Raw genomic sequence first — 22,571 nt, 5'->3', positions numbered from 1 at the left:
GTCTTCACCAAAAGGTGGCAATTTTAGGAGTCCATCGTCCAAATCAGGCCGGCAACCATGGCCACGGCCCGCTCGGTTCAGCTCTCTTCAAGAAGGGGGTAGCTTACAAGTGTCATTACTTGACACCAAAATCACTTCTACCCGAGCAGAAGAGGCTCGGCGCTCGTGGAAATGGTACCGTCGCATTTTGTCACAAGACGGACGAGTCCTAACGAGGACGCAGGGCCGTTTCACACAGTTTAAACGCTGTTTGCTGACCATGGCAAGTCACGCCAGGTTGTGGCATTCGGGTATTACCACCACCAGCAGCAAGATGAAAAAAAGCGTACAACGTCCTCACCAACAGCAAGGAAGCGCAGCATTTGCCGTTACATCGCGATCTACTCCAAAAAAACAGGGGGAAATAACTTGAAAGAAATAGCTTGTATGAATTACAGCTTCTGCTGCCAAAAACTAGTGCTCCATCGTTGCTGTTGGCGGTGATCAGCCAACAACAAGAGCCGCAACACCGCCGAGCAGCGTGCCGCCGCCAGCAATGGCCGTCGGACCGGGCTGGCGGCCCTAGAACGCCGCAGAGTGAAGCCAGAAAGCTCGGACTAGAAATAAAACCAATAAAATCCAACTAATTTAAGGTCTTTTGAATACCTCATTCTGCTTCACCCGTGACTTTAAGTGAGATCCACCGATGGCAACGCATGACAGAAAGGCACTTTGAAAACACACTTTGGTAATTTATTAACTCCGTACATACAGTTGGCTAGTCCTGTCCTGGGGAACGCGCCGGCACCCTGCTCCTCCCGCGCCCCTCCCCGGGGCAGAACCACGGCAGGCAAAGCCCTGTCCCGCCTCGGGAGCCTGAACGGCGGCCGTTCCGTTCGACCTGAAAGACTCAGCAGCCAAAACGTAAGCTTGATTATTTTATTTAAAATTAAACATTTCTTTCTGTTCGGCTACTGCGTGTGGAGCCAAACATTGTGTCTGATCATTGTTAGTGCCAGGAAAATATCCTCCATGAAAACTGATCCAAAATTAGAGACTTTAACAGATACCAAAGCTGTCAGGGAAACGGTTCTCAGGTGTTGCCTCAGAACTGAGGGATTTGGGTTTATGCTGAAGATTTTTACCATTTTAAGCTCAAAGTTGCTCTTATCTGTGGTGAAGAGAGGTTTTATTGTTACTGGACAGAGTTATCTGTGGTGAAAAACAGCGACGATTTTGCTCAGTTGTAGTTGCACTGATTTCACTGGGCGCCAGGAGGTTCTGTTAAAAGCGAAATCTTTCATCTGTTAATCCAGACAGCACTGTGCAAGTCCCAAGTCAATATAAAACCAAAATTAAGCAAATCGGAGAAAGCTCCTTGGAAATGCATGGGTAGGAAAACCAAAATCTAGACACTTCACTTGGGATTGTCGTTGTCTTGAAGAATGCCTTTAAAAACCAGAAGAACATCCCAGAACAATCTGAAGGCCCAAGGACCTCGGTCAACTGATTTCTGCCCTCAGATACCGGCTTCATCACTCCAAGTCAAATTTGCAGTTTCAGCCGCCACACGTGGTGTTTTTTCACATCAAATCACCGTAATTAACATTTGTAAAGTGCTTTGAGATAGTGCTATGAAAATACCAACAGTTAAAAGAAGGGCAGAACATCTACTATCAGCACCTAGCTGATTATTACTGCTTGGCTTTTTCCTCAGAGCAGCATCACTATATTCTCCTTTGGCTTCCTATTAACAAAGAGTAAGGTGCCAGCGTTGGCGATGGCACACGGGCAAAAGGAGTTTCTGCAGGGCAGGGACGAAGGATGCCTTGGAAAACATGAAGGTGTCTTCTGGAAAGGTGAATGAAGCGGAGCTGCAGAGGAGGATGGGTATTTACTTCCCAGCTAGCCCGGGAAAGCAGTGCCACATGCAGATTCACGTGCACAAAACTACGCAGGAGGCTTTAGAGAGCATAAACGTTTGCCAAAGGAGAGAGGTGATGCTAATCTTAAAAAAAAAAAAAAAAAAAAAAAAAAAAAAATCAAGACATGGGTGCTTTCGGGGGGAGGACATAACTGCTCGCTCAAGCTATTGCCCGAGGGCTGTTAACTACTTAGTAGTAAAATCCTGCTACCTTTCCAGTTGACAGTAACTTCTCTCTAGTTAGCAGCTTCACAAAAGCAATCCTTGTATGAATCCATAAAGCTTTCCCAGGTTTTTAAAAGGTTAATTTTACCATTATAATTGCACTTTAGAAACAGGCATCAATCCCTACGCACTCTCCCCAAACACCTCCTCGATTTATAACAGTGGAAAGAAAGGCTACAATTATTCACTGTCCTACAGCTACCAGGGTTTGAAAGGTTCAATTTAGGTGCCTGAAGAAAGGACGCAAACACCCAGTTTTCAGGTCAGGAAAAGTGTGCATTTTGAAAAAACAGCAGGCGTCACAGCTTGGCTTGCATCGGCTTCAGGTGTTTGTGGAAAGACTCATGAACCTGTAAGAGGAGAAGACAGTGGTCACAGCAAGGTCAGGCCTGAGCTTTAGAACAGTTTTAGCTCTTTACATCTTGCAGGGTGCTTTTATACCAAGGAAATCTGAATCAGAGGCACTTCGGGGATTTAAGAACAGCCAGCTAAGTCCTGTATTTGAATGTCTATATGGCAGAAAGGATGAGAATATAAGCCAAAAGAAACAGCTTCCCCACTACCTTTCTTCTAAGAAGAAAGGATGCAAGACATCTTCTACCCATACAGACAATTCTTTGGCATTTTCATTCAAAGAAAATGGGTAGAGGTCTCCTAAGGGGACCGTAATGAAGCTCCTAAGCCCCCCACTGACTTCAGAAGCACAAAAAAATTGAGCAAGTTCTGGCGGGATTCAACTACAACCACAGTCTCTGGCAGCCCATCGCAGGAGACAGTCTGCCCAAATCAAGTACAGGCAGGAAAGGCCACCGCGACGGGATCTGGAGTCGTGTTTTGGCTGATGGAGGAGGCACACGGACTCTTCTCAGCTCAGTTTCTTTTATCAGCTCAGCTGTAGCTACAGCCTTAGGGCAGATGTGCAACACCTGCCACTTAAGTACTACATGAGAGCAGTTTGTTTTCTTCTCCAGTCACTACTACGGCCTGAAGGCACCAGAAGATTTGCCAGAGAACAGGTAAGGCTTTCACAGCCACTGTCACTAAGCAGAATTAACAGCAAGTGAAAATTTCTTTAAAATTCAACTGTTTCTCTAGGGAGAGTAGGATTTCCTTCCTCAACTGAGAAACTCAAGTGTATCCCACAGGGACTTGCGTGAGGTACACGGGGGAGGGTAACTGAAGAAAGTACACTGAAAGCAGAGGAGCAGACGTAGGTCACTAGCTTTGGCCCATTACCACTAGTGACTTTTCTCCCCAATTCATCAATTACATGCCGAGATCACTGGATCAAAATTAAAAAACCTTAGACTGGGTTATTTCTCTGGATACACGTGACCTAAGGATGAAGAAATAAAGTTTCTTTACCTCTGTTTTGTTCAGTGGGGATTTCTTTGCCCACTCAAACATGTTCTCGTAGACATTGCCATCATAGCGGCCGAGCACAGATCCAAGATGAACGTCATGAAAGTCAAAGGAGTCTACCAGCGCTACTGCGTTGGGACGAATTATAGCTAAGAGCTCTTTCACGCGCTGGTTCACTTGAGTAATTTGGGCATCGGTCAGAATACCCGCCTTGGGGAAGAAAAAAAAAAAAAAAGAGATTATCAGAAGAGTATGCAAGTCACAAGAACCTTCCCTTCCCTTCCCCTGCGGTCTAACATAGGCCAGCCTTCCCCCCCACAAAAACACAGCACTTCACAAAACACTAGGTTTTTTTTCTAAGTGCTAAATGATCAAACTGGCAATTTGCCATAGCATACAAGCAAAAGGAGATGCCTAGCGTAGCCCACCGTGCTGCCTAGCTGTTTAATCTTTGATGGGAGACTCATTCTTTAGAATGCCTGGACGTTAACTTCAGTAGCAATTTTTCCTGAAGAATGTGCATATTAAATTCTTCCTGGCTTCAGGGAACTTTTTGGAAAGCAGCAAAGAGGAAAATAGGAAGACAAAACATACCACATCTGCCTGAAGACAAAATAAAACACTGCTGCACAAATACATTCTCAAAGTGAAAGAACAAAGAGAAGAAAAGTCATGCCTGACAATTTAAACCCATTCACTGAAGGATGGCTTAAAATTCAGAGTACAATATCTCCCTTTTGTGCACTCATTTACAAATGCATACCGCTCTCGGAGCACGTCTAACGTACATCTCCTTTATTCACTCCTTGGTTTTTAACATATAACACCTGGTCACGAACTGGAAAACATTTAAGCTAACCTAGACAGATGCCACGTCACCATTTATCATCCAACTGTGCTTCTGGCAGATCACAAGGGAAACCGGACAAGAGCCTTCCGTCAGACCTGCGCTGCTAACGGCCTTCTGGAAGTCAACAGTCAAGACCTTACGCCTAAGCATTCACGCCACTTTGCATTTAAAGCATCTTTGCAAACAATGACTCTGTCTCTAGAGATTTAAAGTGTTGGAAAAGACACCAACCTGCAAGAAATCCCCTGTGTTCTTGCTGATCCCGTACAGCGCATACAGGAGACACAGCTCAGTCATGACAGCACGGACAGCTGCGTTACTGATCTCAGACAGCTTTGCGGTGAAAAGCTTCACTATCACGTAGTGACAGTGTGCCTACAAGAAAAGAAAGGAAGGTGAATCAGGTTCACGAAGAGATGAGAAGCTCTTATAGCATATTTCTTTATCAGGCACATCGCTGACCTCAGATGCTCGCACAAGATCAACAGAAGTTCTGTTCCAGGCATCCTCCTTGCTCCTTCTGTGGTTCAGTTCAGCTTGCAAATTCTTCGCTGCAGCTTCTACGAGCCTATTTCATAAAAGGAACAAAACCAGGTTAGGCAATAACACCACATTAACAAGATTACGTACACTGAATTCATAGGAATTTCAGCCTAACGCATCAGAAGAACTCGGAGGTCACGTGCCACGACTGAATACATGCCTGAGTGAGTGGCTCTAAACCCCCTGTCATCACTGCTGCAGCTAGAACACAGCTACAGAGGGGTAAGACGACATTTGACAGCACATACGTGGCGCTTGGATACTTACTCACCTGTTCTACTCTCACACTTCCTTCACAATAGGCTTTAATAGCAGGATTGTTTCTCTCCGGATAGTTCTCTGAGCAGTTTGAACAATGCTGGTATTTGTATGCTCGAATATACTTTACATTTAAATAAGAAAAAGATATTTCAAAATGGAACGAAGCAGAGTAACAAGGCTATGTGTAGGCTGTAGGTAGCCTCTTGTAACCTCAAAGCACTTCACACTGACCCAGCCTGGTAAAGCGTATCGCTTCTTGAAAGCGACACAATGAGCAAAGCTTTGCAAACCACATCTTGAGACTCTAACATCAACAGGGCAGCGCATCACTACCATCTCCCAGGACACACAATTTTATTCGTGCTTGGCTCAGCCTAGTAAGCGTGAACTCACCGGGCAGCACGTGCTTTGTAGGCCTCTACCAAGCTGACTGGATCATTGATGGGCACAGTCGCAATCCTAGCAGCCACATGCTGTGGCTGAATGCGTTGCCTGGAGAGATCGTTAAGGTAGGACACCATGCCAGTAACCCGCTGCCCAGAACTAACTTGGTTGTAGCTTTTGACAAGGAACCTGAAAATAGAGACAACAAATAGCAACTCTTACTCATGAGTTGTCTGAATGAAGAGAGGTTATCTTACCTAGGGTCAGACTAGCAAAGAACAGTTGTAAACTTGTATTTTTCTGTCAAAATTAGGGCAAGGGATAGAAACACGAGAGACCAGGTTCATGGTAACACGGGATACTCTTCTGCTTATCTCCAGCTACAAAGATTGTAATGCGAAGGCAAGAACATCTCTGGACAGAAGCTACCATACCTAGCCGTCTGCAGCATCATGACTGTGTTTTCTCCCTCGTAGGTGCAGGATGGGGTGAACGTGACATAGATGTCAGGAAGGCCACTGCAGCGAGAGTAGCCGTGCCCACCACACGCCATCCGGCATTCCTCAATACCAGCACTGGCAGTCCAGGAAGTGAATGCCTTCAGCCCTGCGGTCAGCGCATGGAGCTGATGGACAAAAGCAAAGCCAGTTTAGGTTTTTTATTTTCCATTCTTAGCTTGCACACCTACATGCTAAGTACTGCAGCTCCCAGAAAAAAGCAGAGTCAACGCCATCCTTCCAGTGTCCCACAGGGTCTTGTTTTTCTTGTAAGGACTCTTTCCTGAGTCAAAGTATTTATACGAAAGCCTCTATACATGTAAAGATTTCTTTTGAGTACCCCATCCTTTCTGTCTCTATGCATTATGTCCAAGACTGTTTTCAATTGCCTATTGTCACATTAGGTTCTCACACAGAATCGCTAACCGAAAACTGACATTTTACAACCCTAACCCCTCAGTACAGTACTGATACCTTTGATCAACACACCAATTCTACCCCAGTGACTTGGAAGAACGATCAAGAAGCTACAGCACAAGCATAAGACCAGTCTTCACTCCCAAGTGACACGTCATCATTCCTAAGAAGTGACCTTTTTTAAAAATATATTCACAGTAGCTTTCGCATTGTGCATTACTCCCTATTTTTTTGTGAAGGGCTGCTAAGTGAATAGTGCAAATAAAGAAATAAAAGTCACCAGCACATCCTCAGCTTGAGATCTCTGAATCTAAAGAATTACAAGACATCTCATGAGTGAAAGCCAAAAAGGCTTGACGCCTTTTCTCCCATGCTGTAAAGAAAACTTAGATAAAATCAAGAGAGGACACAGTACCTCTGGCAGCTCACTCAGATTCCCTTCATTGATGTCACTACTAACACGACTATAGGTGTCTCTTATGTAGGCTCCCACAAAGTGAAAAGCATATGCTGTTGCCAGGAGAGGAAAGAGTTTGTATTGTTGGGTCTGATAATCCAAGATCTGGGGTTCGGGTTCCCTAGAGCAAAACACAGGTGAGTTAGTATGCCAGCGGCCAGCAAACTGCCATCAAGTCCTCTTCAACTCTAAGTAGCTTCTCCACCTCGACAGTACAGGCTGCATCCTTATCAAGCCAGACTATCTAAGACCATACAGCAAAAGCCTCTGGGAAGGGGAAGGCACTTCCCAGGATGAAACAGTGCTTTGAAACAATCAAGTGCCAAAGCAAACAACATCAACCACAGTCCCTCTTCCCTCCAGTATTCGGGAATTTTCCCTCAGCACATAGGCTGCTCTTTTATTTCACTGCACTTACCCTGGCTTTAGCTCAGACTGGTGTCTCACTGCGCTATAGCGGATGGCAATGGTACAAGCCCGGGACAGGGAGCGAGCTGCGTCGCCTACAATGAGAGATCGGATGAAGACCATGGTCCCGTAGGTTAGCTTGTCACTAAGTGGTTTCACGTAGGTACCATCTGGTTCAACCTACCAAAAAAAAAAAAACCAACAGCCTGTTGATTTTTAAAGTTTCCCCCCTTTTACACGTTCACATCTCAAGCTCTAAACCCATCAAGTAGCACTTACAAGCAATCTACAATCTTGTTGGTACAGTATTCAACCACACAAGAGCATTTGAAGTGTCCATTTCTAACAGCATATGCTGAAAGTCACTGCTTTACCTGGGCATACTTCATCAGCATGTTTTCCCGAGGAATTCTGAAGTTGTCCATTTTCAGGTAGCCATTATCCATTTCATCGTAACCAAATTTTGGCCCAATGTCACCCACCGTAATACCTGCCACAGACAAAGCCGCTTGCATTAAGAAACAGGAACTAAACACCACGCGAGAGGTTCAAGCCTTCTCCAATAAAGAGTCTGTTTAGTTTTCTAGCAAGTCCTGGCATTGTTAGGAGTAACAGCTAAGGAGGACCTTAACCTCTTTGATGGAAAAGTGGACATCAAAACATGGGGATCTTCAGAATTTACATGCAGTCCTACTATCCAGTCACTGGGAGAGTCTCTGAAGATCATCCAGCTCACTTCTAGCTAGAGAATGATGAAAGGTATTCTCTCCCTTTCAGAAAGCAGGACATGCTGCCTCACGGAATGCAGAGCTGGGAAACACTGGGACAGAAACAAATCCCAAACTTTCGCATTGAAAGTGTGACATGAAAGATGATTTAGTGGTAGTTTAGTCACAAGAAAGACTCCTTTAAGCCCTGTGACCCACCACCTACTCACTGAAATCAGAGCGCGAAACAAGCCACGTGCATTAACAAGACACATGCAGCTGTATACAGCTGGAGAGAAACAGACCTAACGTATTCCATGAGTCCTAAACCCTTAACGTTCATTTTTACCTGGCAAAGGTTCATGGGTGCCCAGCTGCCGTATGGGAACAATGAAGGCATGCAGCCCTTTGCACTGGCCCTGAGTGTAGAGCTGAGCCAGAACAATGGCATAGTTCGACGTCTTTCCAACTGCAACAGGAGCGGGAGTCAGAAGGGAAAAAAAAAGCAGCCAACATACTTATATACACAGCGGCTCTTTCCTTAAAGCAGGATCTGTGATTACCTTAACCGCATCACGCGTTACAAAACCAGATTTACAACACTGGCTATCATCTGCATTCTACAGCTAGACACACAATGTTGCTCAAGTCAATCAAAGTTGCACAACACGACTCTCTTGCCTATACAATACCAAGTCCTTGGCAAACCTGCCAGTGGAGCTGAAGGAAATATAAAGATTTTGATACAACTGATCAAAAATTACACCAAATCCATACACTGTGAATGATTCTAAGAAACAATTCCGAGCACACAGAAAATCCAAAGTTTTAGTAGGCTCTGATAAGTCTGTTACTTGTTGTGCCGGAGTAACTGCCCTCCAGCCAACTCTTTGGATCAACTTCCAACCATCATTCTGTAGATACAAAACCCGTGACATCACCTCCCTAGGTTTTTTCCATACATCTTCCAGATTTAGACACAGTGTGATGCACTTACGTCCACCTGGCCACCACTTAATGGAGGTCACAGTGGGGCTGTTGAGGATGAATTCCTGGGTAGCAGGGTCGTAAGTAGCTGTAGTTTCTAGACCCCGAAGATGAGTTCCTGAAAATAAGCAAACACATTGTTTGGGCAGAAAGTCAGTCACAAAACAGAGGCAAGGACAAAATTGGGCAATGGAAAGTTGAGCTCCAGTAGTAATATACAAATTTTAACTTTGCTTTTAGGCTATATAAAGGACTAAATATCAACCAATTAAGGAAGGACAAGTGAGAGTCAGACCATATTCTGGGACCTGAAGCCAATTCTCAGAAAACATGTTGGGTTTTTTTCCCAGTGGTCTAAGACTAGTTTTCCAAGCACCTCCAATCTGACACCTTTTTGCTATGACACACCAGCAGCCCCTTCTCATTTAAAAAGGTCCACAAAACCACGCTCACCTGGCTTTCACTAAAACAGCAACGTGATTAAACTGCAAAATAAAAATCCTATACTTTTCAGCCACAAGATGAAATAACTAGTGCCCATCATCTCTTCATTCCCTCAGCAGGCCTACACTCTCCTCACTGGATGGAGCAGTTTCTCCCAAAGGAGATCACCTATAGCTCCAAGACAGCACGTAGCGGCATGCATATGCTAGGGCACCGATGCAGGTGGATGAAAAGACTGCAAAAAGATGAAGGTAACGATTCCAGGAACAGTCTTTGCCTTCTGCCCCCAACTCTTTACTTCACACACACCTGTCTCAGCAGTGGCATCGTCCCTGCGTGCGTTTAAAAAAAAAAAATCACCAGGCCTACTTGCTTAAACTAGACAAGCTGTGAACGCTCCTGATGGTCTGGACTGACAGAGCAAGACAGAGCCAGTGACTCTGCACAAGAGCTTCAACATGAAAAAGGATATCGCCTTGATGCAACCACATTTCCAAAGCATGGAGTTAGTGGCAGACTTCCACAGGCAGCTTAACACAGGCTTACTTTGCCGGTACAGGATCTTCAAACCTCACTAGTTGCAAGAGCTTCTCCGCAGGCTTGCAGTTACTTTATGCTTCATACAGTCTCCACATTTCACTTCAGCACAAAGGTGCATCCTGCTCATTTTTAGAAAATAATTCTCACCTGCAACTCTCAGATGTCAAAATTAAAGTTTCCCAAGGCATAATATCCTCCCTTTGAAACTTGGATTAAACGTGTTCAATCACAATACTGCTGGAGTTATCAAAATCCATTTCAAAGCTTGAAAGCAAAGGAATAGCAACAAAGAACAAAGTCTACTTGAGACAGAGAATTAAAAAAAAACCAAAACATGTCATGCTCCAATTAAAAAGAACACATGGGAGCGAACTGGGGGAATAAAACTCCCCACAAAACACGAGCATTGGAACCAAGTCATCCACATGTTCTCTGATCCAAGGTCAGTCCCAAGGTGAGAAGCAACTCTTACTTTTTTTTGGCATCTCTTTCAGTACCTTAAACCTCTGTCCTTTTGTCTTCACACTGAACGTTAAGCAGCGTAATCACACTGGAAAGAATGGTAAGTGTAGGAATGAACAGATGTCATCAAACTGACATCACCATAGCCATATGCAATCATCGGTACTGGTCTGAATGGCACAAGAGGAGCACTCAGTATGCTCATATATAGAACTACAGACATCAAACTCTCCCATAGGGGAAAAAAAGGGCAAGCAGCATGTGGCATAACGGTCTATTAAAAATTTCAGAGGCCATCCACTTTTCCCTATAGCCACAATTGCTCGCGTCAAGACCGCGGGGTAACCACACACCATTTTTCCCAGGCATGGGAATCCTTTGTACACAAAGCCATTCTTAGAAATAGCATTTAGTGAATGTACTGTACCATGGCCCATTTCAGTCTGGGCATAAGTGCCAATGATCTCCAGGTTCCAGGCAGGCATGAAGAAGCGATCCTGCTGCTCTGGGGTTGCCTGGGTGAGAAGGGTGGGAAGGAACATGCCCAGGTGAAGGTCCAGAGGCTCAGGCCGTCCACGATGAACAAAGCTGTGAGGAAGTGTCATGGGATGGGTGTGTGAAGGGGATGTTATGGGAGGGAAGCAAGCATGAGGATTGATGGTGGAGATTCAGGAAGAGACAAAAAGAAAAAAAAATGATTCATGTGTAAATCAGAATTCAGCAAGTGTAATTTAGAAAGCCAGAGCACTGTCCTTTTCTCAGGCCTGAATAATAAGAAATTACACTTACTCTGAAATAAACGTGCTGCAATGCATTTCTTTCTAAACATACATAAAATGCATTTGCAACATTCCTGTATTTTTGATGCACCACAATTGGCAAAAAAAGGATTAATCCAAACTAAAAGAAAGACCAGACCTTGGCTACGGTTTGGAACCCAGAGCATCCCTAAGTTAAACAGGCTGAGTCAGAATGTCAGTGTGTTGAAGACGTGATCCGGCTAGATGAAGCGAGCCTTCACCCAAAGAGATGAAGTCCACTTTTTTTTTTTCCCCCCATGGTTTGAGGGTAGAACCTGGTAGAAGTCCCAGTTTATCCAGCTGAATGAGCTAGGTTTTCACTGAACTTTCTTTTTTAAAAAAAAGAAAGTCCTAACTGCATGTACTATCTGCTTCATATTTTTTTTATTAAAGATCAGACCCAACTAGTGTATATTACATTCCAACTCAACTCTCTTCAACTTTTGCTATTTTTAAAAGCTCTCTTAAAAGGACAGTGCTCTGCATGTGTAAGTCAAAGTTGTGAACATAAACAACTAGGCAAGAAAGTCAATATTTTTCAACCTGTAAATCACCAGCACAAAGTCTCTCCAATTAAACCTGTTTCATGAGAACTACTCTTCCTCCAAGTTCTGCCAAACACCACTGTTAGGTAGTTAAGTGGTCTATTAAGTTTTTTGATATAAAGAATTAAATGCTCATTAAATCTTTAAATATTGATAGCTTTGAGTATGAAAATAGTGGGGATATAGAGTGAGGATCAGTACCTTCTGTACAAAGGTTGTCCATCTGGCACGTTTATGTAGGAAATAATTCTTTAACAGGAATATATATATTTAAATCAGATGTGCACTATGGAAAGAGCACTGATCGGAGCCGAGCTCAAACTCATACTTGCGTTACCTCTAAACACACGTTAATATGAACTAGCTCTATCCCTAGAGCTTCCTAAGCCCTGTAGTTCTTTTCTTTGCTGTTCTCAGGCACCTACAAATAAATTCAACCACCTAATAAACCCAGTCGCAATGTTTTCTAAGGTTTTTGACTGAACAGTGACCAAGCTCAACAGCGGGCTAATGGGTTATCAGGAATACCAGATTTTAAGTGAGTTCAGTAGTGGTGAGAAGTACACAGCTGACAGTCAAAGACTGAATGAAAATCCTTATTTACTAGCAATAGCTATAAAGCAGGTAGAAACAGTACAGTATTTTCACTATTCTTTTTTTTTTTTTTTCCCCTTTTCAGCCCTGTGCCATTTGTGCTTTTTCTTTCTTTTATTTTTTCGAGAGACTTATTCACTATGGAATAGGTTAAAATCAACACAGGCTATCAAGTCGGTGCTCACTAAGGTAAAACTCCGTAACTACCCATCCAGGCTAGGATTCAATTCAATAATCCAGAGGTCTGTTTCCCCATCACCAGTTTCTAAACATCAGGATTAAATTAAGCAGAGCTTAGTGACAATTACTGCAGAAGCTTTACTGATGAAGTAATTAGATGCTCAACATTCACAGCAGGAATGCCAAATGGTTGCATTTTAATTATTCAGCATGGAAAGTATATTTACTTTACCATAATAGTTCTATTAAGTGTCAAAATACTAATTTTGCCATCAGACAACATGAGAACTATAAGCTAACCAGACCATCACTAGGCAAGAAAGTGCAATGATCTAATGTGAAATAGCAAGTAAAACAAATCACTTCAGTGTGGATGTGTGTCTGATTGAAAGAAGCCAGTGTGAAAAAGCAAACAAGGTCAGCAGGCATTTATTGCTGCCATCCGGTTGTCTCTCAGCTTCTGGTGTGAGCTAGGTTTGCTCACCCCATCTCTCCCAAGCAGAACGACGACAGGATTTCCTCTGCTGCATCTTCTGCGCACGTTTTGGCTACCATGAGTAGCTGTAACTGAAGAGCCAGGCAACTGGCATTACAGTCTCGCTTTTGCAATTGTCCAGACTTGTACCTATCGTGCTTTCCAAGTTTAGATACAAGCACTGGAGTCTTTGCTTTGTTAAACTATTCTTGCTGGTATTTAACAGCCATAATTCCAGGTTCTGGGCTAAAAGACTCTTTTCTGATCCATTACATGTTCTTCCATTTGAAGAAGCAAAAGTCGTTTTCAACAATAGTAGGAATAAGATGTTTTTCTTCTTTGAAAGCAAGATCTTTCCATGAAGTTGTACAGCTGCAATGGAGTAGCATCTGGAAGAAAAGTGCTTGGGGCAAAGCATACCTTACTTTCAAAAACAAAAACGTGCAATCTCACCCTGCTGCACTGCAACTAAAAGTATACTTCTGACCTGTTTATGCAGGCTCATTATGAACTAAGAACCGAGACACACATACCCCAAATTCAGGCAAAAATAAAAACCACAGTACTGTTGACAGACATGTTCCAACCAGTTCAAGTGGAATTCAGACTCCCAGGGCTGAGAACAACCTCCTCATCTCAAAACAAAGGTAAACAACTACAAAGTCAGCGATCAGCTAAGAGGTGCATTCTGGAAAAGACCAAAACTACCGCTGCGATTGCTGGGATGTGAAATGAAGCAGCTGTCTGGCCACAGGGCAGGAAACGTCAACGGTTAACCAAACCATTTTACCTTTCCCCTTTTAGATTTACCTAGGGAGCATCATCAATTTACAAACTGGAGTTACAAAAAAGAGGTTACCCATTGATCCCTGAAGGGAACTAACCATGTCCCATTTCGGTTTGGGCATAGGTGCCAATTATCTTGACTCCATGGACCAGAGGCAGCCATTTCTCCTTCTGAGCATCAGTCGTTTGGGTCTCTAAGGTTTTTCGAAACATGCTGAAGTGGAGACCGAAAGGTTCAGGAAAACTGCCCAAGCATGTTCTACAGGAGAGAAATAGAAGGATCTGGATCTCAGTCTTACTGTGATGCTGAAAGGTTTTTCTCCAACGGTAGCATAAGGTAAATAATCTATTTGCCTATTTCAATCTTTTTTTGTCCCACAAGCAACCTCCAAATATGGAGGCATCAGAGCAACGCTAATGGGAAAATAACTGTTTCTTTCAGGCATTTTATTCACCCTATGAATCCTGCTGTTGCTATGTAACTGGAAAAAATACTGTTCTACAAAGATTCACGGGTAACTTAAAACTGAGGACATGAGAACCAAATTATTTTCTCCCCCATCTCTCAGGCTTGGTGAGAATCAATCCCACTACTGCCAGGAGCCTAGAACTGGGCCATATTAGCTAGAAGCACTGTGTACTGAAAAGGAAAAGGCTTCTTAGGTGACCAAGTGCTTTTCAGAAGCGCTCCGTATTACCTGTAGCTGCTTCTATCAGCTGCGAGATCAGGAACTCACCTTCAATTAAAATTAGTGTTACAGGCTAGTGCTGGAGGGAATGGAAGGAAAATCAGACATTTTAGATGTGCTTCATCAAAACAGTAGTTATTTCATGAGAGAAAGCTCTATTGATTTAGCAGCCACAATGGCAGGCAAAGTAGTACATTCCCACTCAAAACAAGCTCCGTAGCCCAAACAGGCTAGAAAGTTTCACTGGGTAAAAGCTATGTAGTCAATGACAGCATCTTCCCTTCAACGTTCTGCAGTCTGAACAGTTTTTTCATCTTCCATCTATTGTACATGAATGCTTATTCCATCCAAATTCAAAGATGGAGGAACAAATGAGTGCTCTGCATGAATACCTACGCACAAGACCTCTCCCACCTGCCCCAGATACCTACAAGGAAAATATATCCTTCCATGTCGAGCGTGTTGGGTTTGTGTGGCAAGGTTTTGGTAGCGGGGGGGGGGGGGGCTATAGCGGTGGCTTCTGCGAGAAGCTGCTAGAAGCTTCCCCTATGATAGGGCCAACACCAGCCAGCTCCAGGACGGACCCGCCACTGGCCAAGGCTGAGCCCATTAGCGACGGTGGTAGCGCCTCTGGGATGACAGATTTAAGAAGGGGAAAAAGGTTTTGCGCAACAGCAATTGCAGCCGGAGAGAGGAGTGAGAATACGTGAGAGGAACAACCCTGCAGACACCGAGGTCAGGGCAGAAGGAGGGGGAGGAGGTGCTCCAGGCGCCGGAGCAGAGATTCCCCTGCAGCCCGTGGGGAAGACCATGGTGAGGCAGGCTGTGCCCCTGCAGCCCATGGAGGCAACGGTGGAGCAGTGATCCACCTGCAGCCCCTGGAGGGCCCCACACTGGAGCAGGGGGACACCTGAAGGAGGCTGTGACCCCCTGGGAAGCCCGCGCTGGAGCAGGCTCCTGCCAGGACCTGTGGCCCCGTGGAGAGAGGAGCCCAGGCTGGAGCAGGTTTGCTGGCAGGGCTGGTGACCCCACGGGGGACCCACGCTGGAGCAGTCTGCTCCTGAAGGGCTGCACCCTGTGGGAGGGACCCACGCTGGAGCAGCTGGTGAAGAACTGCAGCCCGTGGGAAGGACCCATGTTGGAGAAGTTCATGGAGGACTGTCTGCTGTGGGAGGCACCCACGCTGGAGCAGGGGCAGAGTGAGAGGAACCTGCCCCTGGGGAGGAAGGAGCGGCAGAGACAGCGTGTGATGAACTGACCCCAGCCCCCATTCCCCATCCCCCTGTGCCGCTGGGGGGAGGAGGTAGAAAAATCGGGAGTGAAGTAGAGCCTGGGAAGCAGGGAGGGGTGGGGGAAGGTGTTTTAAGTTTTAGTTTTTATTTCTCATTACCTTACTGTGATTGCATTGGTAATAAATTAAGCTAATTTCCCCAAGCCGAGCCTGTTTTGCCCATGACGGTAATGGGTGAATGATCTCTCCCTGTCCTTACCTTGACCCATGGGCCTTTCATTATATTTTCTCTCCCCTGCCCAGCCGAGGAGGGGAGACAGAGCGGCTTTGGTGGGCAGCTGGTGTTCAGCCAGGGTCAACCCACCGCAGCGAGGTATTAACACCTGCCCAGGGAGCACATTGAAGTCTGTTGCCAACACAGATCCGCACTGCACAGTGGATGCTATGCATATAGTTTTTCAAATTACAGCATCATTCCTGATTGGCATTTTATACCATGCCTGGAATGAGTGCCTGGGAGCAGAGTAAATAATTGATAATTCAAAACCAGATCCCTATGCAAACTGTGAAAATCAGCCTTAGGGTGAGAGAAAGCAGAACAAAGCTTCTTCAGCACCACCGAACTGCATGTTGAAGACGCTTATTTTAAATGGAACAGTTTTTAAATGGACAAGATTGAATGAGCCATGGATTCTTCCAGAAGCAAAACTATTGTCATCAAGTAATCTAACACTGGTGATTCAGGTATCACTTGTGCTTTAAGCTGGTGTGAGTGCAGGTACAGTGTCCAGAGTTCTTGGGATCAAGGCAGCCAGTTCTCTTACCAGAAAATATTCTACTGCCTACAGAAGCACATATTTACAAAGCAGAAGTTATCAGGGTGACCAAGGGCTTAAAAATGCCACAATGACAGGGAGACAGAATATTTTTCAGCACTCTTATAGCTTCCTACATGGATTCTGCTTTTACTCCAGGACCCATACAGCAATAGCAGCCTCCTTTACTTCCTCACTGCCTACAACACAACTACTGTGCATCTATTCCTCGGGCCCAAAAGGACAAACCTACAGGGAGAAAATGAGTGCTGATTTTGAAATACACTGTTCCAGTGCAGCTTGCGAAGAGATTGAACAGTTCTTTGCATATTTTCAGGAGCCACTGAACCTGTGAAAAAGGTGCAGCACATGCTCTGCTGTTAGAAAAATCAGGTCAGACACTGCTTCTTTGAAGGTAATGCTCCAGAAAAAACATCTGCTTAAAGGTCACACCAGCAACTCTCACTGCCTATCACTAAGTTTAATTGCAAGTGCCAGATATTTCATGCTTAACTAGCACCTTCTCCGACAGGAGTAAGAACGACATTTTGGAAGCAGATAACACCCCCGTGTCAGAAGGTCATACTACTGCACTGACTGAACATGCCGCATGTTAACAGCTTCTTGCGCTAACAAAGCTGAAAGCAGAACTGAAAGCTAGCTGATTTACAGCAGAAACTTTCCATCTCTGCACGCTCCACACCGAATGATCAGGATTTTCTTAACATGCCTTTGAACAACTTGAATGACAAGGAGAGAGAATCCGATTTTCCTCGTGACAGAGGGCAAACAGAAGAGGTACTAGCTGTGAAGGGAGGAAGAACAGGTTCTCTTTCCTTCTTTTTCCTTCTCCAAACTCCGACTCCTTCCTCTCCCAATTTGTACATTCCCACGTGGCATTTCCCACTACCTACACAGCTTGTTCTCCAGCGGCTGCACGGTGTAACTGTTCAAGCACTTTGCTACACCAAGACTGAACGCAGCTACCTGCATCTAGCACTAGCAATTTGATCAATGACCAAAGATCACCTCGTTACTCTGAAGTCAGATTTGCTACGACAATCAGTGAGGCAAGGGGAGGGCTGCAGTTCCAAATCCACTTACAGGAGAAGGATGTGTAGTAATATGCTACTTTGGCAATATAGATCTTTCCAGATTTCACTGCAACCAGCGCCACCCACGTAGTAAAAGTATTTGAGGGATGAGTTTGATAGCACATCTATCAGTGAACGGAGTACAAAGGAAGCAAAGTCTACGTTTTCAGAGACTCCAAAGCTAAATGAACAATTGCAAAGACATTCTCAGGCTGCAGAACTGGGTCACAGAATAGGGTCGTTTACTTTAAAAGCAAAATCCGCAAGTAAACTTTTCTAGCTTTTTGCAGTTCTTGTGGTGACTCTCTCAAGGAAGAGCATGAAGGATCGCCTCAGCGGAGAAGGAGCCAGGGGTATATCTCTGCTCACCGGGCTTCAGAGTTAACAAATGCTATGGTAATAAACTCCTTTTCTAGCTGTATCAAAAAACCCAAGTCAGACTTCATCCACTCCAAATTAATTTAGCAGCAGCTAGTAGGGCCCCTACTACAGTTTTTCTGGTTTGATTTGCTGAAAGCTACGCCAGGTCCTAACTTTAGTGTGAAAATGAGAAGCGGGGACAAATTCTCACAGGGAAAGCACACGCTCATGCCATGCTTATGAACACAGGAATCATCTGTTGAGCTGCAGCTCTCGGATCTCCTCTTCTTCTCCCAACTGTTTTTCACTTCTTCATTTAATCCCATTTTCCTCGATGAAGGTTATTTAAATTTGAAGGGGAATTAAAACTGACCAGATTGCTCTCTTCAAAGAACTGTGTAGCATTACACATCAGAAAATTTCCGATTTTTCATGCTGACTTACACTTTGCTGCGGTTAGACTGTAAAAGAAATCTGAAATATTGGCACTTTAAGGCTGCTGGCCTTCATAAGCTGTAGTCACAGCAGCGACTGCAGTGCTGACACATGTGAAGACACAGGAAGAACTGACTAGATGAGAAGCAATTAAAATGGCTTCTAAATATATTTAATATATTCTCTTATGTTTTGGAGTCCACAAAGCCCTTGTAGAAACAGGAAGGAGGAGCATTCAGTTCGACAAGTCACAGCCGCAGCAACTGTTTAAGCGTACCTGCAGGGCAGCTGAAGGAAGAAGCATTTCTCCTCGCCTATTCATGAATCAAGCTACAAAGTTGGTCAGTCATGATGCAGAGCTACCTAATGAAGTTCTGGGAGCTACAGCAAAACAACTAGCTCAAAATTCTTAAAAACTGCATATGTAAATAAATCTGTCCCCGCTGTTTGGGGATAATCACAAGGCATGAGGGACTACTGGCAAAATATCTTAAGCTTCCATATGTAAAAATCTGATGGTCAATCACAATAAGTGCAACTTGTCATCTGAATCAAGGTCTTCTATTTCTTAAGCTTCATTCAAGGCATGTCACAACACCATATCCATTCAATTTTCCAGTTCGCAAAAAACAAATAAACCCAAAAACAGCTTCTCCAGGTCAGCTTTTACACAAATGAAGTCCCTTCTAGTTAGCATCAATTAGCATGTTTGGGTATGTGACAGAAATAAACTTAACTCTGCAAGTTGGGTGGAGTTCACCAAGTTTAAAAAATGGTTGACACTCAGCAGGTGAAAGAGTGGGGACAGATGTTAAAATGCAAATGAAATCAAAGGATGAAAAAGTAATCCTTACATTTCTTCCATTCACTAAGAAGCAGTAAGCCAATATCCTCCCTTGCAAACACCAGGCATCATAGTAAAGAACTCAAATCAAGCATATTAACAGTGTACGGTTCTTAGAGCAAACAAACTTCACTTGTAGGTAAGAAGTATATGTACTGCTCTTCATTCTTCTACATGGTATTACAGAAGACACTGGAAAATACAGTCAGTCTACAGTAATTGGAATTATCTTTTGAAATCCTGAATGTCTGCAATTAGAATTGACTCGGAAAAAAAGTATGCCTTCCTCGTTGTTTCAGTTGATTTTGCATCATGAATCCCGACTAGTCACACCTGCCTATTCGTATCACATAAGATATGGATGTATTCTTTGGTACCTATATGAAATACTAAGCTTTCACCCATTTGAAGTTAAGAATTGGTGACTCCCAAAGGAAAGACAAAACCAGAATCTATCGTTTGACTACTTCAGAGAAGTCCTGTTTTCATAAAACGTTGTCAGTAATGCTACCAAAAGACAGCATTTACATCGTTGAAGTCTGCCAGCTGGTATACTGGATAGACTTCTCTGAATTTTCTCCATAAAAATAATTAAAGAAACTTCCCTATCGCCTCCAATAATCCTTGTGTAGGAAAAATTAATGATTAACTTTTGCCATGCAGTACCTGAATAATCTAACACAGTCACTGAACTTTTTTCTTGTTATCATTGTCCACCGATGCCAGTTTTGAAAAGAAAATTTTACATCACTTCTGTGAGAACTTTCATGACACAGGTCAGCATAAACCAATTATTTCTTTCAAATTAAAACTACAGCAGAGAAGATGATTTCAACTAACTGGTCCCAATATTCATGCCCTGAGGCCAATGACAGCTTGCCTACAAATCCAGTTAGAGGCGGCCCGTGATTCTACCTGTGCATTATTTAACGTGCAAAGTTCATTTAATGTGCCAGAGGATATATTCATGGTATTAAGTCCAGATTTCTAGAGCTGTGCAATCTCTCTGTTGAGCAGTTTGTTTGATTTTTATCAGAATGAGTTTAATAGAACTAAGGGCAGAAATACATCAAAATCAGAACTAAGCTCCCTGCAAGCTGGAAGGAATGAAATTCAGATGTAAAGATAGTTTTATTGTTATTAACTTAATCCAAGGGTAAAACTATCAGATAAACAAAAGGTCAGATACAAGAAAAAGCCTCTAGGAAAAAGGGAACCACTACAGCACCAGGAGCTTGGAGTAGGAGACAGGACAGATAGTTATAAACAAGAACTTATAAGCTTCTTGGAACATTTTCAAGTATGCCTGTAATGCGACTTTAATAGGTCTAAGTGCAAAGTGAATTAATCAGCTTTAAGAGATTTCATTAGAAGCTGCAATCTCATAAGATCTATTCAGATTCAAAATATTTCAGTATATTTTTTTATTTCTTTTGGAAAAAAAAACCCAATCAGGCTACAAGTCCCATTTTTTACTTTCTGCACCACATAAAGGTGTAATTTAATATAAATTATAAATACACCACATAAAAAGGGTGCAATTATTAATGGTGCATTTCTAGTCAAAAATCTCAGAAAACACAATCTCCAGGAAATCAGGGTTTCATCTGAAATTCACTGAAGCCAAGACTTGATTGGGCTTTCGTACAGGTCTTTAGCTTCCTTTGGACAGCAAACATAGGAAAAAAGCACAACTCTGATGTCCTTGGTGATGATCAAAGCACATACAAGAAGCAAACTCTACAGCTAGGTACCTTTTAAACCAGTAGATCTCCTCCGGATCTGCAATTCCATATTCTCTTAACTTCATCACCATCAGAGCGCTCTTCCTGACGGCTTGCTCATAGCGCTGGCTACGGGACAGGAAGTTCAAATCCTCGTGCTGGAAGTCAGGGTCATTAAAAACTAAGGCCTCTGGGGACAGAGCAGAAGAGGACAACAAACTCAGTTTCCACAAAGTTCAACAGACAGTGGGTGAGAAACAATTCAGTATCTCACGTGCTGTACCTCAAGGTATAGATATCAGAAAATTAAAAATAAAATTAAAAGTTAATGAAATCAGAAAGAAGTCAAAGCTCTTGGAGAGAGGGACTCTAGCAACAGGGCACTCTCCCATTCCACACATAAACCACATTTTAAGTTAGGAGCACTCTGGACTTGGCAGGAGGTTAATTCACTGATGTAAGACCTGCAGGCCTCTCAATAACGATCTCAAATCCTCAAATAGCCATCATTACTGCCAGATCAGGCTGCCTCATGAACTTTGATCCCCATACGACTCCTTGCAGAAGGGCACAGCTGTTATTCCCACTATGCCGACTGGAAACCAAGGTACCCAGAGGCCACTGACTCCCTGTGTCCCCTTTGGCACACAAGTTACACAACACCAGTCCGGCAGTCCCACCCCAGCGCGGGCTGGGAAAAGAAAAGAGGATGGAAAGATTTCATTAATCTCGCATATCCTGGTAGCGGTGGGTGAGAAACAGGTCGTTTGTACTCTTGGGCAAGAACGTACTGGGAAGGAAAAAGGAGGGGAGAGGGCCCAAGAGAAACGCCCATGGGAGGCTGCCTCTCGCCCTCTGGAGGAAGGGGAAAGACAGAGGTGAAACGACACTGCTCTACCAGGGTCCCCCCAAATCCTTTCTGGGAAGGGGACCAGGGACACAACACTGCTCCTGCTCCCCTCTAACCCGTTAGACAAAAATCCCTGCCTTCAGACGGCCCCCTCACAGCCTTCCCCGCTCCCTGGGGCCTCCCCTTCCCCAAAAGCTCCTCCCCACGCCCTCCTTCCCCCCCCCGGGTCTCCCTCTCCCCACACCTCCCTCCCTCCTCCGGGGCCTCCCGCCCTCAGCGTCGCCCCCCCTCCCCAGAGCCCTCCTCTCGGGGCTCCCTCTCTCCCCACACCCCGGTTTCCCTCTCCTACAGCCTCCTCCTCCTCCCTTACAGCCTCCCCCACGCCCCCACGCTGGGCTGTCTCCCCCTCCTCACAGCCCCCCGACCCGGACGGGCCTCCCGCTCCCCTCAGCGGCGGCGGCCGGCCCGGGGCCTCCCTCACCGATCTCCTTGCGGCGGCGGGTGCGGTCGGCGCCGCCGTCCAGGATGTGCGTGAGCAGCTCGGGCTGGAAGGTGGCGGCGGCGCGCTCCTTCCGCAGGTCCGCGTTCATCTTCATCATCATCATCACCGCGGCGCCGGCTCCGCTCGGCCCCGGCCCGGCCCCGCCACCGGCCTCCCCCGCCGCCGGCCACGCCCCCGCCGCGTGACGTCATGACGTCGCG

At 44.7% G+C, this 22,571-nt stretch overlaps 1 protein-coding gene across 4 annotated transcripts; it reads right to left on the bottom strand.

The window, feature by feature from the left end:
- Positions 1-707: 707 nt before the first annotated feature.
- On the bottom strand, positions 708-22,539 carry ACOX1 (acyl-CoA oxidase 1). 4 transcript variants are annotated; one of them, XM_082326612.1, is made up of 14 exons: positions 22,351-22,539; positions 21,050-21,209; positions 13,926-14,086; positions 9,012-9,119; positions 8,364-8,483; positions 7,682-7,797; positions 7,318-7,487; positions 6,858-7,020; positions 5,963-6,153; positions 5,538-5,717; positions 4,803-4,908; positions 4,572-4,715; positions 3,494-3,700; positions 708-2,478 (listed from the first exon to the last, which is right to left on the bottom strand). In XM_082326612.1, the coding sequence occupies exons 1-14, from the start codon at positions 22,472-22,474 to the stop codon at positions 2,428-2,430; spliced, it is 2,001 nt and encodes a 666-aa protein (XP_082182738.1). In that variant the 5' UTR covers positions 22,475-22,539; the 3' UTR covers positions 708-2,427. The 4 variants fall into 4 exon arrangements, with proteins under 4 accessions (XP_082182738.1, XP_082182737.1, XP_082182740.1 ...); XM_082326611.1 differs by lacking the exon at positions 13,926-14,086 and adding an exon at positions 10,875-11,035; XM_082326614.1 differs by lacking the exons at positions 21,050-21,209; positions 22,351-22,539 and adding an exon at positions 10,875-11,035 and having other exon boundaries at positions 13,926-14,082.
- Positions 22,540-22,571: the final 32 nt, after the last annotated feature.

The sequence above is a fragment of the Platalea leucorodia genome (genome assembly GCF_965183815.1).
Source record: "Platalea leucorodia genome assembly, chromosome: 14".
NCBI classification, from domain to species: domain Eukaryota; kingdom Metazoa; phylum Chordata; class Aves; order Pelecaniformes; family Threskiornithidae; genus Platalea; species Platalea leucorodia.
The sequence above is the reverse complement of the archived record's forward strand: the minus strand, read 5'-3'. Positions and strand labels throughout refer to the sequence as shown.